At 42.6% G+C, this 19823-nt stretch overlaps 1 protein-coding gene across 4 annotated transcripts in view; it reads right to left on the reverse strand.

Annotated features, from left to right (window-relative positions):
- Arid1b (AT-rich interaction domain 1B) overlaps positions 1–19823 on the reverse strand; it is a 323358-nt gene that overhangs the window by 278604 nt on the left and 24931 nt on the right. For all 4 annotated transcript variants that reach the window (XM_090337918.1, XM_090337916.1, XM_090337917.1 and 1 more), the window contains exon 2: positions 273–467. In XM_090337918.1, the coding sequence (XP_090194044.1) occupies positions 273–467 (195 nt within the window). The remainder of the gene's footprint in view (positions 1–272; positions 468–19823) is intronic.

The raw sequence follows: 19823 nt of genomic DNA on the forward strand, positions 1-19823 counted from the left end.
CAGGAGTGCCAAATTTTCTTCAGAGTTTGGATCTATGTAACCTGCTGAAAAATGACACAGTCCATCTTTCAAAAACCAAACAGGTGTTTTATCTACTTTAAAAGAAAGGGTGAAAACTGAAATAGAAAACCTCTGAAATGTCCCCTAATTCCCTCAACAATAATCTCATGCATATAGTAAGACAAAGAAAAAGCTACCAGAAGAAGAAGGAGAAAGAGAAGGAGAAGGAGAAGGAGAAGGAATAGTTGAAGCTATTGGAAACAAGGCCCCACCTGCTGCTGCGGGTACTGCATGGCTCCCAGGGCCCCAGGAGCCCGGCCCTGCATGCCAAGGGGATACCGCTGTGCGCCTGGGGGGCCATACGAGCCTCCTGGGTATGGACTGCTCTGCTGTGGCTGGGAATGGGGGCTACTGCCCATCCCATACAACTGAGGCCTCTTCATCACCATTGGATCCATTGGACTGCCCTGTGAAGAAAGAAAGAAATAGGCTTATTAACTTACTGCTCATTACAAGCAGAGAAGTTCATGTTAACATATGCCTTAACAAGTAGCTTAATTTTGACAATATCAAAAGCTAAATCCAACAAACACACAGAAGAATATTAAGAAAAAATTACTTAAAAGGACTTCTTTTTAACTTTTAGGAGTGTTTCAACAATTAAGAGGGAGCTGAAGTAAACCACATAAAAAATAATTTCGTACCCTAAGCATCTAAAATTCTACTACACATATAGGTTATTAGCATGCTAGTGAATCTCATCCAGTTTGTGTTTACTCATTACGAATAAGGGCAAAGGATACTGGGTGATTAGCAAACATACAAGAATGTCTTTTCTCCAGACTTGAATCAGTAAGTCCTGATCAAGCCTTCACTGAAGTGAAAGGACAGGTTGCAGATAAATGTGTAGGGTAGTTTCCAAAGAGCACTAGTGTACAGCAGTAAACCCCACACTATGAGTCACAAGTCACCTTCCTCAAACACAATCAGTTCAAAACCAGACTCTGAATTTCATTTTTGGCCTAGTGAGTCAGACTCTGGGTCTCAAGGCCAAGGCCATTTAGGTTCAGTGAATCCCAGCAGGCGGTCAGACCAGGGAGCATTAAAGGGGCAGAACAGTGTGGGGAAGTCCCTAACCCAGAGACTACCCAAGAGATCCTTCCTTCCTCCAAACCAGCATCAATCCCTCGTGTGTCAGAGGGGCTGCTCACCTGGTGGTAAGCACAGAAAGTACCTGAAGGACTACAGGGTGGATGGGGATGGAGTGGGGAGGAGGGACGGCACCAAACACCTGCTCCCAGATACACACCACCATATATGAGGAAACACAAGCAGTATGACCTAAGTAAAGCGGGAGGGAATAAGGAAGAAGCTGAAGGAGGCAGAGCCAGAACAGGAGTGGGCCACACAGGGGTGGATGAGAGACTTAGTGGTTTGTTTGGGATTTTTTGTTTTGTTTTTTGGTTTGGGGTTTTTTTTGTTGCTGTTTATTTATTGGGTTTTTTTTTTTTTTTTTTTTTTTTTTTGCCAGTCCTGGGAATTTAGCCCAGGGTCTGAGCACTGTCCTTGGGCTTTCTCAAGGCTCTACCACTTGAGGCACAGCATCACTTCTGGCTTTTTCTATGTATGTGGTACCGTGGAATCAAACCCAGGTCTTCATTCATGCTAGGCAAGCATTCTACCACTAGGCCAAACTCCTGGCCAAGACTTAGTGTTTTTATAGCATGCTAGCATGCACAGGCATGCATTCTCTCTGGGGAAGTAGCCACAAGCAAGACTGAATGTCACACTGGGAAGGTGAGGGTTAGGTCCTGAACTGGAGCAGCACTAGGAAATAAGTCCAGATTCCATCACACTTAGGCTCTGGGGACGGGGAAGTGAGAGATGGGTGATTAGATGCAGGTGAGATAGAGGGTGTAGCAGGACAGGGACCCATTCCCTGCTGGAGTGAAAGTCAGCAGAGTCATACACAAGAAAGTTAGGGTCTCATGAGAAATCCAGGGGCAGATTTCCAGAACTCAAGTGTCCATGAGTCTGCAGCCTGGGAGTTGGGTCTGACCTGGAGATTGAGTAAGGAAGTCAGCATGCCAACAAAGCATGCTTCCGAAAGACGCATTTCTCTTCTAGTCACTGTTTGCTTTCCAGGGCATAAGTCAAGCAAGATACTTGCAAACAGCAAATGCTCAATAAATACTGGACAAAAAAAAAATAGTAAGTAGGAAGCAAGCAAACCATATATTCATAAAGAATATATTTTTTTAAAAGTGCTGGGCCCACACTTGTAAACCTAGCACTAAGGAGGCTGAAAGCAGGAGGATCCTGAGTTCAAGGCCAACCTGAGCTACAGAGCAAGGCTCTGTCTCAGAATAAATCAATGGAAACAATGGATGGATGAATAATTCTTAGAGAACATTTTTTGGTAAGTAAAAGCAAGGAAAGGAGCCTACAAAGAAGCCCAAAGAATGGTCAGAAAAAAATTGTTAGCGGATTCCAAAGAGCAAGGTGGCATGGGAAAGAAGGGAGTCATATGTAGGAAAAACAAAAACAAAAAACAGGCCTGCCACAGATGGCTCAGCGTCCCCAATAGTGAGGTTAAAAGTGTGTGCAAACACTATGCTAGAAAATGCTTGCTTTGGGCTGGGAGCATGGCCTAGTAGTAGAGTGCTTGCCTAGCATGCGTGATGACCGGGGTTCGATTCCTCGGTACCACATATACAGAAAAAGCTAGAAGTGGTGCTGTGGCTCAAGTGGTAGAGCGTCAGCCTTGAGAAAGCCTGACAACGATGCTCAGGCTGAGTCCACGCCCCAGGACTGGCAAAAAAAATAAATTTGAAAAAGAAATACTTGCTTTAGCTGGGCAAGGACAGGGCCAATGCAGGGACAAGGAAGGAAACGAGGGTACCAGGAACTCCAGGAAGTAGGTATGAAGAGGAGGTAAAGACGGGCGCCAGCAGTGCAGCCTCAAACCCAAGCTGAGGAAACTGCAGATGACCATGGTCCACCTTGCTTCTTAGTTACCCAGCATTCCCAGCATTCCTTTCCCTGATTTGATTATGACTACACTGCATTGATCGCAAGGACTTTATTAATGACTAAGTACATGGAATCAGATCCAAGAAGTATAAATACAGGTAGCTTCAATGACTGCTTCTGGATATAATGGAACGAGACAGATATCAAGATCCTGATGTGACCAGACACCATGGTTCACACCAGTAATACTAACTACTTAGAAGCCTGAGATCAAGAGGGTCATGTTCAAGGCCAAGCCAGGTAGGAATGTTTTGAAACTCCACTTCAATGCAAAGTTGGGCATAGCAGTAGGTATCTAACATCCTAGCTTTTTGAGAGGCTAAGGTTAGAAAAATTGTGATTCTAAACAACCCTGGGCAGTAAAATCCCTGAGACTCCATCACAACAAAAGCTCCAAGCTGAGTGCAGTGGCTCACACCTGTAATCCTAGCTACTCAGGAGGGTGAGATCTGAGGATCACAGTTCAAAGCCAGCCTGGGCACTAAAGTCCCCATGAGACTCTTATCTTTAATTAATCACTAGAAAACTGGAAGTGGCACTGTGGCTCAAGGGGTAGGGCAGTAGCATTGAGCAGAATAGCTCAGGGACAGTGCCCAGGCTCAGAGTTCAAGTCCCATGACCACCCCCCCCCAAAAAAAAAGCTCCAGAGTAATACACCTTTGTCATGGTGACAGCCTAAAATGACTGCACTGTAGTCTAGGTGTGCAGGAAACAAGACCTTATCTTGGGATGTTGCTCAGAGATAGTCTACCTAGCAAGTAACAGGGACTGAGTTCAAATCCCAGTATGGTGGTGGTGGTGGTGGTGGTGGTGGAGGTGGAGAAGGAGGAGGAGGAGGAGGAAGAGGAGGAGGAGCTCACAGGCTCTGTAGACAAAACCTGAGCACATCCTGGAGTGTCTAAGGATTGGTCAACCACTAAATCCCACCTGGACCAACTAGGTGGACAACACAGAAAAAATGGATGGTTTGCCCTGGGTCTTCTTCCACAAACAACATCTCTGCACAAATTTACAAATTTACAGATTTTTGAACTGTATTGCATTCTTAACCAAGTATATAACTTCCTTTTACATCAAAAAAGATCGGATTTAAAATGAATGAGAGTGAGTGATCGTGTGTGGTTTTGCTAGAAGGATGCTCTGATGGTGACAATACAGCACTGCTCCCACACTGGGAAAGTGAGGCTGGGGTTCTGATCTGGCAGGTAAGTACAGATGCCAGTCACATGTAGGAGTTGGGAAGCTGGTAAGTGGAGGAAAATGTTCTTACTGGTAAGCAAAGAAAACTTTCCAGGTAATAATTCATTATCCAGAAAAGTGGGAAAAATAACCAAACCTAATGTGAGGAAATGAATATGTGAACAACTAAGTATAACAAAACAAGAAGCCATTTGGTGATGATCTGACAATCAATGGATACTGTAACACAGCTATTTCAGTTCCAATCACAACACAGCTGCTGCGGTGCACAGGGGCAGCTCATCCAGCCTGTCTGCCACCAGGGCAGCATCCTCATGCACCTCTTACTACCACTCCATGACTTTGAAAACATTGCCGCTTTATCATTCTCTGATCCGCTAAATGGGAGAACTAATACCTACTTCATAATAATGGTGAACCTAAAAGTGGTAGGAATTTACTATACAGGACCTCAGAGTTAGAAAATTTTATCACGAATCTGTATGTTTGTATGTTTGAACCCAAACCTGTATGTTCAACATATCAACACATTAGAATACAGAGACATGGAGAAGGACATACAAAATAAGGAGAACTTTTCCCATTGTGACACACACACAGCTGCTAGCACACGATGCTGGTATAAGCAGGGGCAGCAGCGTGAACTGCAAACAGCTGCTGCCACATCATAACCTACAATGATTCTAAACATAGCTCCAAAAAAAAAAAAAGTGTACTACAAATACCTCTGCTTCCTGCAAGGGCGGGGAAGGGCTGTGACCAGTGGGCCAGCACTTGACCTTGTCTCCTGGTAAATCCTGCTCAGGATGGAAATCCACAGTAGAGGTGGAGTTGCGGGGGGGGGAGGGGGAGGGCGGGGAGGAGAGGGCATTGCTGCCACCTGCACTGCGTCTTCCACTGCACACACGCCATCAGCTCCTGCTGGGACTCATGGGGAATCACCCAGAGGCCACCCTGCAGCCCACACGTGTTGTTATTACTTCATGCCTGTACTACTTTCTCACTTCTGTGTGTGGTTTCCTATATCCCCATGGACCCAAGTGATAATATCCAGGCTTTCAACCTTCTGACAACCCCAACACAGATGACTTAGATGGCTGTGGCTATTTAGTAACTGCTTGGGAATGCTGACTGATCACATAAAAGAACACAGTCTCAAAAAAAAAAAGTCAACATTACTAATCAGTCATCAGTACATGGAGCTGATATGTGTAAAGCAGTGCTAAGCAATATTCAGGATCAAGTTCTCCAAATGACCTTAGAATCAGCTCATCTAAAGCAAGACTGGAAGACCAGGGACCCTTCTTCCCTTGTTTCATTAAGAACACCTACTCTGTTCAAGTCCATGTCTGCAGATTCTCAGTTACCACAGAACCAATGGCAAAGTGACACACTCACCCTAGATGGCACAGGGAGGCAAAGAGGGGCAGAGCATTGCTGGCTCCCATAGCCATCAGACTAGGATAAGAAAATTCAGTCCTGCATCCAAAACCAGTACTTTGACAAAATAGTTTGGTTTTAGACCTCATCTAAAACACTTGTCTGTCAAATCTGGTATTAACATATAGAGATTTTTTTTTGGTGGGGGGGGCGTCAATATAAAAAGGTTTGCCACACATCAAGTGCTGGTGGCTCATGCCTGTAATCCTATTTAAGGAGGCTGAGATGTGAGGATCACAATTCAAAGCCAGCCTAGGCAGGAAAGTCTGTGAGACTGTCATCACCAATTAATCACAGAGAAAAAAAAAAGCAACAACAACAAAAAGCCAGAAGGGGTACTGTGGCTCAAGTGGTAAAGCACTGGCCTTGAGCAAAAGGAGCTGAGGGACATTGCCCAGGCCCAGAGTTCAAGCCCCAAGATGGAAGAGGAGGAGGAAGAGAAGGAGGAGGGGGAGTGGGAGGAGGAGGGGGGGAGGAGGAGGAGGGGGAGGAGGAGGAGGGGGGGGAGGAGGAGGAGGAGGAGAAATGTTTGCCCCATTCTTTAATGACACAGAGTTCTAAGACACTGGACATAGCAGGAAAGGATGTTTTAACTACTGGCTCTTCAAGAACCATTACTGGTGCCCTCTAACCATGGTGGCCTCAGCAAAATGGGAGAGAGGTAGAGACTGACACCAAACTAACACTCATCATACTTTTAGGAAAGTGACCATTGTCAATATTTTTTATCTTTTGCTTTCCTTAAGACAAGGTCCAGAAACATATTTACTTATGAAACGAAAGAATAATATTTGAAGGAAAAAGGCATGAGTATTTTTCATAAAAGATGGGACGACAGGTGATTTTTTTTTTGGTCAGTCCTGGGGCTTGAACTCAGGCCTGGGCACTATCCTTGGGCTTTCCTCAAGGCTGGCACTCTACCATTTGAGCCACAGTACCACTTCCAGCTTTTTCTACGTATGTGGTGCCGAGGAATTGAACCTAGGGCTATGTGTATGCTAGACAAGCGCTCTACCAGTAGGCCAAACTCCCAGCCCCAACAGGTGATTTTTAACTGTGCCTCTTTCACCTGCCATAAACATCCAAATACATAAATTCACTTGAGATAAAAAGTAAGACCCCTTTGCTCGACTGCAAGTGAGCATGGTGGTACATGGTTGCCATCCCAGCTATGGGAGTGGCTGAGACTGGAAGGATCATAGTTCTACACCAACCTGGACCCCATCCCCCCCCCAAAAAAAGTGTGTGAAACTACATTTCAACAGCAACTGAAATGTATACTCCTGTCATTCCAGCTGTGGTAAGAAACATACAATAGGAAGATCACAGTCCAGGTACAGGGCCACATACAAAGTATCTCAAAAAACAGCCAAGTGCAAGCTGGGGGCTAATGGCTCACATATGGAACACTGGCTACTCAGAAGGCTGAGAGTGAAAATGAAGTATTACAAGCCCAGCTAGGGAAGAAAAATCTGCAAGACTCTATCTCCAGTTAAAAGGACAAACTGGAAGCTCAAGCCATGAAAAAGCAAGATGAACAAGACTTGAGGCCCTGAGTTCAAGCCCATTACTAGCAAAAGTAAAAAAGAACCTAAAAGAACACCTACTTCACAAGTGAAGACCCTGAGTAGTTCAAACACACACATAGAAGAAATCCCATGCTGTCTGAGAGTGCTCATTCCCAAATCAGCAGTTCCTAAACCCTACCTCCTCAGACAGCTGAGCAGGTGACGCTAGTAGCAGGACATGTCTCTATCTCTGTATTTCTTCGTCTTGCTGCTTTCTTGTCAGTGTTGGCACTCTGAGATTGTTTAGATCCTCATTCTGACATCTCAGACATTACCAGCACTTCCTAGCTTGACAGCCTCCCAGTGGAAGCACTGTCCATGACACCAATATCAACACTGAAAGGTGTAGGAAGAGCCCAGAGCTTTGGGTTCATGAGTGGGACAGACACACACAGCTCGGGGCATGGCTCAGGCAGTAGAGTGCTGTCTAGTAAGCATGAGGCCCAGAGTAGAATCTTCAGCACCACAAAAAACAAAACAAAACAAAACAAAAGCTTTGAGCTGGCACCAACAGCTCATACCTGTAGAAACTGTAGAAACTGAGACCTAAAGGATCAGAGTTCCAGGTCAGCCAGGGCAGAAACGTCCAAACAACTGAACCAACAATATGATGGATAGGAGGTGTGGCTCAAGTGGTTTAAAAAGAAAAAAGAAAAGAAAACCAAGTGAGAGCGTGAGAACTTGAGGACCTGAGTTCAAGTCCTAACATCACACGTACACACACAGCTGACACAGGCCAAATGCAGTGGCTAACATCTGTAATCTCAGATAATGGGAAAGCAGAAATCAGGAAGACTGTGAATTAGGCCAGTGGGGACAGAGCACCTGCTCACATGGGCAAGGTCTAAGTTTAAATCCAGTGTCACCAAATTCAAAACAAAACAAAACAAACGACACAAACCAAGGCATATGCTTTGAAGCTCAGCTGCCCTTTATGACTCTTGTTATGTACACACCACACTCATACCTGTCCTCAAACTCTCCCAATTTCTAAGGTAAGTGGCCCAATGTTCAAGAACAGAATTAGAGGCAAAGGGTGTCATGGTAAGGCACAGGGTTTACAGTCAGCACTCCAGGAGTGAATCTTGTTATGTAATACTTATTAGCTATCTTAACACAGGGTGAACATTTAATAGATTATAACCGCGCCAGTGTTACTCTGTGATTAAATGAGATACAATAGGATTTGTGTGTGTGGCACGCACCCATCCACATGTGTGCATGTGTGCACGCGTGTGTGAGCACACACACACACACGAAATCAAATGCAGGCCCTTGAACATGGTAATAAAGTTACCACTCTGCTACAATACCCAGCCAGGAGTTACCACGTAGTAAAAACCTCCTAAATCTCTTTTTTTTTCCTCTGAAGAAATTAGTGAAGTGAGGGCCAGGAGTTTGGCCTAGTGGTAGAAATGCTTTGCCTAGCATGCACAAAGGCACGAAGACCCGGGTTCAATTCCTCCATACACACACATAGAAAAAAGCTGGAAATGGGGCCTTGGCTCAAGTGGTAGAGCTCTAGCCTTGAGAAAGCCCAAGGAGGGAGAGGGAGAGGGAGAGGGAGAGGGAGAGGGAGGGAGGGAGGGAGGGAGGGAGGGAGGGAGGGAGGGAGGGAAAGTAAATTAGTGGTGTCAGAGAATAATCACTCAATAATCGCGTCTAGTTACTTTCTTGTCTCTACAACAAATTAAGGGAGAAAGTTTTGTCTGATTCATCTTTGCACACCTAGCACTTAGTACAATGCCTAGCATGAGAAACATTTGTAGACTAGAGAGAGAAATGGCTTCCTCAAATCCAGTAGAGTCCAGTAAGAAAGTAGGCTTTCTGATGGCAAACAGGCAAGGAATGATGCATGCTGCAGACAAATCTGCACTCTCCACCAAGTTCATACAGGTCATAGCTATATTACCGTCCTTGTGCAGCCTAAATGCATCTCCTTCCGTGGTTTCTAAGCCCAGAACTCTCAGTCAACACATCTCTCTGCATGCCTTCTCCACCCATCACCGTCAGGGGACCCTCCATCCAAACCTGACTCCCACGGCTGTTCTCAGCCAGCTCCTCCCCTGTCAGGCAGCTGGACCCCATTCCTCCGACTGTAAGGACCTCCAGTGGATTCTAGAAAAACCATTCTCTCTCACCTCTTACCTCTTCAAAGACACCATTCTTTCTACCAAGAATAACCTTTCAGTAGATCTCAGCTCAAGGATGAATCATTCCTTAAACAAGTGCTCCCTGAAAACTGCCCCAGGCAGGGTACTCAGAGCACCAAAGTTCACAAAGACAGCTTTGACTCAGGGACTCACAAGTTCCTCCTCCAGCCAGTCCCACACAAATACCAAAGATGAAGGGGGAAAAAAGAACACCAGTCTTGCCCAACGAGAGCTCTGGCAGTATCTCAGAAGGTATGACCATTTCAATTCTCCAGGTTTTGCCTGATCATTATAAATTAGCAATATATATATATAGCTTATTAACTAGTCATCTACAGCTTACTTAGCAGCTTGTAAGTCAGTTCAACAAATAAAGCACTGTCTCTACTTTCAGCTTAATTTAGCAATTGTTATAATTTTATAAACAAAAGTATATACATGTCTATTTAAAGATAAACTGGATCTAAAAGGAAAATAAATCTATTTGTGAAAATAACTTATCTTTCCAAATTTGCCACTGCTGCCACCATAAGCGATTGGAATTTACCATTCTCCAACACTCCCATCTTTAAACAGGCAGTACAGTTCCGTGTTCATGTGTCCCTACTGACAGCCTAGGACTGGTTCTTATTGAAGAGAGGAATAATATGTTTCATTCCCACAATATTACAGATTTAAGGCAAGTAAGGTTTGTGAGAGAGAAAGTGCCAAATTATCCTCACTGCTCCGGTGCTGAAGAAAGCCATTCCTGAACTTTCCTGGTCCAGGGAAATCATTCTCAAGGTAGACTCTTTACAAAAAGTAAGAGATTACTTGTTGAAGCTGTTCTAACGTCTAGAATTCTAGAGCCATCCCTCCATCTTGCTAGACATTCCAATTGCTGTGGTATCAAAAACAATGTGGGCAGCTAGAGATATTTCTTCTTTATACCTCATTTACTGACCAGAAATCTATAAATTAATGGACTTGAAGCAAGAATTCAAAACCCCAAAGTATCAATTCAAATGAAGCTCATCTAAACGTGACACACTCAACCTCCCTTCAAGTTAACCTAGAGCTCTTGCTCAACCCCAGGCCACTGGACAGACATTCCTGCTCCCCAGTCTAGAATGCCTCTTACCCAGTCTACCTCAGGCTGCCTAGACAGGGCTTCCAAATCCTGAAAAGTACCACTGCATAAAATATCCCACCTTTTCAGGACTCCTACATTAACCACGGCTCTCCTATTTACGAGATAATAAATATTTATAACAACCAACTGTAGCTCTGTGCTGATCACACTCTCTCATCAAATGATGAGTTCCTGTAGGTTGGAGGTGTCTGTGCATCTTAATTCTCAGCACAGCTCAAACTTGTGACATCATTAGTGCTATTATCATTATTTAATAAATGAAAAAAAAAACGTTTCTTTCCTCAAGTCATCCTCTTCTCAATAACACTGTATGGCTGGCCATTCTGCAGGTGTCTATTGTAAGTCACAACAACCAGGAAACCTGATACAAAGCCTGGTTTGTTAAAGTCAAATGCTTGGTATATGAAGCTGCAGAAGAAAGCTCATCCCATGTCTCCTACTTTAAGTGCAACTTCTCCTGGTTATAGAATTATAATGCTCCCAAGCAGGCTTTTTTTTTTCATCTCTACATTATGTCACCCTTTATAGTATTCTTAAAACATTTGCCAAGCTATGCTGATTGCTGTTACTGCAATTAAGAATGAAGCATGTCTGTAAAGCACCTGCCACTCTTTAAGATTCATAGCATACATTATCTAAATAAGAAAAGTCTAAAATGTCCTATGTACAAAAAAGACCTGTTTAACTTAGCTGAACTCAAGCCTGTCTGGAAACTGTTTAATGAGCACAACACATTAGAAACATGAACATGCGTGATACAAAAATATCACTGGGTATGCCACATCATTTTGGCTAGGTCTAGACAAACAAGTGAAGTATAATTAACATAAAGTTCAACATCTCTTCTACCTAATGGACATACAGCTCACCTGCAGATTTTATATATAGCTAGTAAGTAACAGCAACAAAGTATGCTGGTCATATATCCCTAGCATTTATGGCAAATTATTAATCAAGTCCCACCTGAAACAATTTGTTAAATTGATTTTAATCACTGGGCCTCTCATGTGAAGCTTTGTATAATCAGCATTTCATTTACAAAATTAATTGCCTGATTGATTCTCAGGAGGCAGTGGCTGTCATTAGCCTGCTGTCATAACTTCTGAGTAGGGTGTCACAACATGAAATTCTGACAGTGTGAAAAGCACTGCTATTTTAAAAATGAAAGAGGGGAGGAAAGGATAAAGGAAGAATACTGAGGAAGTCATAGGACCCCCCAGCCTAAAGCCGAGCTGCCAGTGTCTGATGACTGCACTCAGATGGGATGCCCCTTGGCCAGATGAACTGACATCAAAACAGTACATCCGCTAAATCTCTACAAATATACATCATGCTCCAGCCACATGAAGAAAAAGTGCAGTGCCATCTCAGACCAGAAAACTCCATGTCAACTTCCTACACTCTTCTCTTTTTCACTTCAAAACTGAATTTCAGAATTGTTGACCAAGATACCAGAACAAATCTACTTAAGGTATACTCAAAACACACAAATACCCCATTTGTCTTTTTAAAATTAAGTACATGTCAATTACTGTGAGGTACATACTTTTATTATCTAATTTCTTGCTTAGTATTAATGTAGTCTATTATAGTTGGTGCATCTTCACTTTCCCAATCAACTAACAGAAATTAGAATATAAAGGACTTTCATGTGAGAGAAAATGATCCAAGGACTAGAGACCAAAGAAAAGAGGATTTTTCAAAGATACTGATATCATCCATATCAAAGTAGAGAATTCTCCTGTATTACCAGCATGATCTTCTTTCAAATACATTTGTGGTAAGCTTACATGAATTTGCTATTAATTTGCCTTTTCAGAAAGGATGCCCAGGTCCTCACAAGCCCCCCCTGCCCCTCAAGCTCACAGTGGCTTGTAAACTTCCCACACCCTCAGCACTGCATGAAAGCAAGACTGGCCATACCAAGCCAAGCAGTTGTGAAAAGCTAAAATAATGTCCATGATATTCAGGGGGGCTGATTAAAAACAATCCCCTCTTGATATCATCCAACTCCAAACAGAGGCTCTTTTAAGTGGGTCACTTTGAAATGAAAAGAGGTCTCCTCTGGAGACCAGATGTACATTATCTTCCTTTCTGCACCACAATTTTGATTCCTGTGCTAGTGCCCCCACCACCTGCACCAAGAGTCCACAGTGTGTCACACACTATTGAGCAGTAATTTCAAGAGGTAAAGACAGCGGATGCTTCCCAAACAGGACTGTGGCTAACGTGAGTGCAATTGCAAATGTGCATCCAGGATTACAATCTTCCATTTGGAAAGGAGGAAAACTACTGTTTTTATAACACACCATATGGAAGGTGTGCCTAGGCTTTGCGAGAAAAATCCTGCTTCTGCTTTCCAAGGGAGGTGGGGAGACTGAGGTTTGGCAAGGATATATCTAAATGCTGAGTGGGGGCATGAAGAAATGTAGTTATCAAAGCAGTCATACATTCAATGCAGATAAAAAACAAAGACTTGCGTAAAAGAGTTTTTAAAGAGGTTACTACCTCCCCATCCATTTATTCATTTTCTAAATGAGCAAATATTAGTGTAAAGCACTGTGGAAAGTAAAGAAATGACATGCTCTCACTTTTAAGAAACAGACACTAACAGAAGAAATCAAATACATATACAAATCATCCACAGTATAACTGAGCTTGTAAATGTCATAGGACAGGAAAATAAAGTCCTGTGGGTTATTCATTAGGAACTCGTCATTTACGGTAGCTGATAAAAAGTGAGCAAGGTACATAGGCATATCAAGATTTGAACATAACCAGTAACATCTAACAAGTATCTACTTTGCGTGCTCAACAATCTGTGATGGTTCACACATGACACAGCCAAAATTAACAAGTAGTACATGGTGGCTGCTAATGTTGCCAGCCACTATTCTGCTTGAGGGAAACCACCTCCTTTAGCCGGTAACTGCCTTTGGGAAAGTTGTCCTCCAAACCACTCCAACTAATACTCTCTGATGGCAGCAAAATGCCACCAGAAAATGTTTACCAATTATGGAGCTGGTAAACTGAGCTGTCAACCACCAAGTTCATATGTCAAAATCCTAAATTTGAGAACTGAATGTTTCCTAGTTAAGCTAGACTGTCTATGGCATTTTATATGGCAGCCTGAGCAGACTACAAACACAAATCACTGCTATGTTTGCCCATCTGCAACACAAAACTAGTATTTGGCAAAATTGTCAATGGGTTCCCTAGGATTCAAGCCTCCTGGTGTCTACAGCCTTGTAAAATCCCTTCCCTTGAATGTGGGCAAGACCCGTAACTTCTGTGTAACCCAGAAAACACAGCAAAAGTAAAGCAATTTTGCAGATGAAATTATGAACCTTAATCAGTTGGCTTTGCTGCTCAAGAAGGGTGACTTTTGGAGGCCTCACTTAATGGGGTGAACTCATTAAGAGGACCATCCTCAAAGTGAGAGGGAGAGGCTCTCCCTATGGGGAATGAAGAAGCAAGCTGCTATGATTTCCCTTGTGGGTCTCTAGGGAGACTGTAGCTAGGTGGGCCCTGGTTTGCAGCCTTCAGAGACCTGTGCAGGAGACACAGCTGGGCCAGCCTGTACTCCTAATCCAATAACACTCTACAGACAGAAACATATGTTTTTTTCAAGCCAATAAATTTGCTATGAAGCAAAAGAAAACTAATCTTCAGCTTAGAATAATAAAATGCATTTTACATAGCTGCTTCTTGCTCCCACATACTTTAGGTTCTGCACTAAGAGTACTGCCTGCTGCTGCTCAAAGTACAGACCGGTGATAGTGATCTGATCAGTTCTGATCATGTCACTGGCCAGAAGACTCAAAACAGTCCCAGAAGAAAGCTGTTAGAAGACTTTGCGTGGGCCGGGAGTTTGGCCTAGTGGTAGAGTGCTTACCTAGCATGCACAAAGACCCGGGTTCAATTCCTCGGTACCACATACATAGAAAAAAGCCAGAAGTGGTGCTGAGGCTCAAGCCTCAGAGCTCTAACCTTGAGAAAGTCCAAGGACAGTGCTCAGGCCCTGAGCTCAAGCCCAGGACTGGCAAAAAAAAAAAAAAAAAAAAAGACTTTGCTTTCCCACCCAGGCAAACTTCTACAACCCTTCTGATTCAGGGATGTCCAGGGTACGTGGAGACCAGCAGGGGGAGTAAAGGCATCAGTCTGCAGGAATACTGGAGCTCTACTCACAGCTCTGTTCACCTGTCTCCTGGACAGCAGAGACCCAATTCAATTGCAAGATGATTTACAAAGACAAACATGGCAGCCCTCACTTTGGGGTGCTAGCCCCACTGGCAGGAAGACACACAGGAATATCAAGACCTCCAGCAGGAAAACTCCAGTTCCTCCCATAGAACAGGACAGACTGCAGGGGCTCCTCCATGAGTGGCAGCTGCAGACCCTTACATGGTAAGTCACCTTACAATGGCAATTAAAATATACTTGAGAGGTCCATCTAAATTTAAATTGTAAATCAAACCACAGAAACGTGCAGGAAAGCATATTTGAATATCATGAACTGAACACTGGTGTTAAAAACTAATTGCAACTATTTAACGGTGCAAACCGGACTACTGACAATGACTTAAAATAGTTGTTTATTTCCTCTGCCTTTACTTCACACACTAATAACTGCCAGAGGTTTAAGTCAGAGCCTTGCCACCTGCCAGTCTTTTCACCGCTTTACCTCCTAGTCCTTGGCTATCTGCCATGCAGGTTTGCTGGATAATTGCTGGGTAAATTTTCAACTTTAGCAGGGATGGCTCACACCTATAATTTTAACTACTCAGGAGGCTGAGATCTAAGAACCAAAGTTCAAATCCAACCTATGCAAACAAATAAGACACTCATTTCAAAATTATCTAGCAAACAGCTGGAAGTGGTAAGGCATCAGCTCTAAGCTTTAAAAAAAAAAAAAAAGTCAAACAAGAAAGCAAGACTCTGAGTTCAATCTCCAGGACTAGTGCACACATGCACACACGCAATTTCAACTTCAGGGCTACATCTCTTGCTCCTTTCATGCTACCATATAATGAACTGCCTACCTCCAACACCTCCAAACAGCTGGCTGCCCCCAGTAGGGGAAACTTAATTCAGGAGACCCTGTCAGAGCAACAGCCAGCGCCTTTGTCTACTTGGCCTCCGTCCAAATAAGTTGAAAAAGGCTGGTTTTGAGCCATTTTTAGAATGAGCTAACAAACTGAAAGGAGAAGAAAGTCCCCTCATCCCCACCTTTTTAAATGACAAAAGCCAGATCTGTAAACGCTTTTGACAGTAGTGGCAGAGATTTGCCCAGCTCCATCTAAGTAAGTAATTCTATGTAACTGATTCCATAGTATCATTTTACAATTCTGATTAGGTTTCTCTAAAATCCTGTTTATTAAATTGCTTCCTTGAAGCATGCACAGTTACTAATTTATTTCCAACTAAATCAGGTATCATATGAAAAGATTATGCCGCAACAGTGGAACAGCACTCTAGGGATTAGGTTTCATCTAGATTTCAAAATTAAAATGGGGCTAAAACTTTACAACTGCAAATGTTCTTTTTAGAAAGGAAGGCAGCTTAATATATATGCCCAGGTTCCTAGATCAGAAAAAGACCCCCACCCCATTATACCCAATTATACTATCCTGTGTACAGAAGAACGATGTCTTTCACAAAGCGCAAGAAGGAATGCCCGAAGTAGACATTCGGACATCACATGGACATGCAGACATCATGTGCTGCCTGCCTGGTGATCAGGAGACGGCGGGGGGTTGGGGGGGGGGGGAGAACAACATGCAGTAGCCCCCAGAGCTCAATACACTCAGCTTTCATATGCTGGCACAAAACTACAGAGTAGGGTGAAGGACGCCCAAATTAAGACATCTCATCACCTCATTCTTAAAAGCTAAGTCTCTGGTGCTTCACTTTTAAAGGGGATAACAGCAAATCAAATGACTACAACAAGAATGACCAGAAATCTCTAAAAAAAAAAAAAAAAAAAAAATATGGTTGGGGAGCCATGTGATTTTGATAGCTTAATTAGAGTATCACAGATAAAAGCAAAGTCAAATGTACAAATTTAGGTATTTTTCCCCAAGACCAATGATAAAAATCCTTAACACTGTACTCACATACATAGAAAAAAGCCGGAAATGGTGCTGAGGCTCAAGTGGTAGAGCTCTAGCCTTGAGGAAAGTTTAAGGACACTGCTCAGGCCCTGAGCTCAAGCCCAGTACTGGCAAAATAAATAAATAAATAAATAAAAATAAACACAACATTTCTTTCCTTCTACCAAGCAAAAACTGCAGCAGAAGAAGTAGCATATTCCTTTACATTTTAAGACAGAATACAGAATTTGGGGCTAGAAATATAGTTCAAGTGGTGGAACATCTGTTTAGCAAGTGGAGGCACTGAATTCAAAACCACACAATAGATAAATAAAAAGACTTTGTACAACTAATGAATGTTCTAACAAACCAAGAATTTTTATGTCAATTTGCATATTTGGCATACAGCTTAAAATATTCTTTAAAAATGGAGAGCTAGAATATCTAAAATATATTCTCTTAAATTTCAGTAAAAAAAAATTTTAAATGAAAGAAAAAAAAAGTACGTATCCAAAGAAATCTGTAAGAGAACTGGTTTTAGCCCCTGAGTTAGTGCCAGTTTAAGCTAGGGCCCACATGTACATACATACCACATAACAACAAAGGGGCAGTGAAGAAGACTCCTTCCTTTCTCTAAGAGATACTTCTTACAAAGTTATAGCCTATACCTACATTTGAATAGAATATTAACTTAGTACCTAAAAAGGAATGGAAGAAAAAGTATTTCAAGATTAACATTATAGCTGGGCATGACAGAGCATGCTTATATCCCCATACTCCAGGAACAGAGACATGAGGATCATAAATTTGGGGCCAGCCTACAAGACCTTGTCTCATAGCAGGAAAAAAAAAATCTACATTATTCCATTATCCATCCTTCCCTTTCTATTCTCCCCATTGTCATTTCTAAAGCTAACCAGAACCAATGAAAATAACTAAAGAGGAAAAAAATCCAGCTGATGCCTTCCAAATAGGAAATGTTCTCGTCTTCTCACAATTATTTTTGAAATTTCAATTACTGAATTCAATTACTCTGAGATATCTGCCTGTGCTTTGGGACACAACAGGGTGAAGGCAGCACTGGTTACATACTTTCACCATGACAGTCTGGGTGTTTTTAACATGGTTTCATCAGAAATCAGTATGGACAGCACTCAGATGACACAGGAAGCCCAGGACTGCATTGGTGAATGACAGAAAAGAACTCACCCAGGGCTCAAGCCTAAAGAACCTGTGATGACCCTTCTAGGCAAGTCCTCTTGTCAAATGCCTCAGAAGAAAGAGGTGCCAACAACTCAGTGGCCCACAGGAGAAAATGACACTGTAACTGTCATCATTTAGTGAATGCCTAGACAAGGGAAGCCTCTCCTACCTTACTCTTCCTTCCCAAAGGAAAAAGACCATTTTAAAATGTCAACAAGAAAGGACCAGCAGAATACTCCTTGCAGTATGATTTATGTTCAGCTTTTCTGTGTCTGATTGTGTCTGTTTACATGTAGTGTCTTGAAATAAAAAGGCAACTAGAATTAAGTACATTTGACATTCCTGGAAAGTAGAAGCAATAAAAAAGATTTTAAACCTGTTAATATGTTTGTGCTTCTGTTTAAACATTTTAATAACAATATATTCACGTAATATATACTTTGGTCATTTAAAAATCAAAATAAAATGAAAACTTCAGGGGAAAAATTAAGGAACTGACACAGGGCTTAGAATATGGGAAGTTTCCATTAAATGGTAGGCAGTAAATGAAAGACACCCAATGAATGAAGAAACCTGACTTGTGCACATGTCTTGCTATAAATTTCCCACTGCATGGGAACCTGGACTCTGGGTTCTCAAAAAGATCTCAAACCCTTCCAGCTCCAGCCAGCTAGGTGCTGTTACTTGAACCAAGACCCTGAGGACACAAAAGTATATGAACAAAGATGCCTAAATGGAGGCCACACAGATGTGAACAGGACCTGAACCACTCTGTTCAGTGGTTGACAAACTATAGTCCATAGGCCAAAGATGTTGTACCGCTTGTTTTTTGTAGGACCAGTAGTCTAAGATTTTACATTTTTAAATAGTAGGAGAAAATATCCAAAAAGGAGTATTTCACAGCATGCAAATTACATGGACTTCCAACCTCAGCACCCAGAGTTTTATGAGCGCACAGTGTCTTCCAGTGTTACATCAGCAAAGATGAGTAGGTGAAGCAAGCATCATTTGGCCCATCAGGCCTAAAATATTTTCTATGGAACCCACATGGGATAATTCCCAACCCTGAGCCAGATGCCTAACAAGTCTTCTATGTTAAAGAATCATCATAAGGCCTGAGGCTGACATGTAAGAGACCTGGTCTGAATCCAAATTGGGTCCTTTGTCAAGACACTGTGGGTTCAGCTCAGCCATCTGTGGCAAGGATGTTAAAATAAATAACTGAGGACCTGTGTGAGTACTCAATCAAAAGAAACACTTTAGAAATAATTATTCGCTATAAACCAAAAATTGACATTTAAACTTTGGTCAGAATTGGGATGAAGGACAGGCATGGTGGCTCACGCCCATAATCCTAGATTCTAGGAGGCTGGGATCTTGAGGATCGAGGTTCAAAGTCAGCTCAGGCACTAAAGTCTGTGGGACTCTTAGCTCCAATGAACCACCAGAAAACTGGAAGAAGCGCTGAGTCTCAAGGTGGAAGGCAATAGCCTTGAGCTGAAGAGCTCAGGGACAACGCCCAGGCCCAGAGTTCAAGTCCCACAACCAACAACAAAAAAAGGGGGGGTATGAATGTACTCTTTGAGGTAATGTGTTTTTAGGGAGATGGAGCAGTTGTGCACAAGACATCTCCAAAAGGACTAAGCACGGGAGGGAAGCCCAAGAGGACTTCTCTACCACCAGCAAGGAGAAGGCCATGCCAGGACTCTGACACTGAAAGCACTCTCCAAAGACCACAGACTATTGCTTTTTCTGAGGCTTTCAAGCTTCAAGTACATTCATTATTTATTGAGGACCCAGGCAGCACAGCCCCATAGCAGTTGACTTACTCCCTATTTTAAGGACAAAGAACAAAACTCAACAATATTTATTGAACCTAATTCAGCTAACATGTTGGAAACAAAGTAGCTATTATGTAAATTAGGAATGAGCTCTTAAACTAGAAGGAAAAATAGCATCAAAAGATTTCAAAGTTGCAAAATGTACAACTCTCCCCCACCTC

The sequence above is a fragment of the Megascapheus bottae genome, chromosome 8 (assembly GCF_031878675.1).
Source record: "Megascapheus bottae isolate mThoBot1 chromosome 8, mThoBot2.hap1, whole genome shotgun sequence".
Lineage (NCBI taxonomy): Eukaryota > Metazoa > Chordata > Mammalia > Rodentia > Geomyidae > Megascapheus > Megascapheus bottae.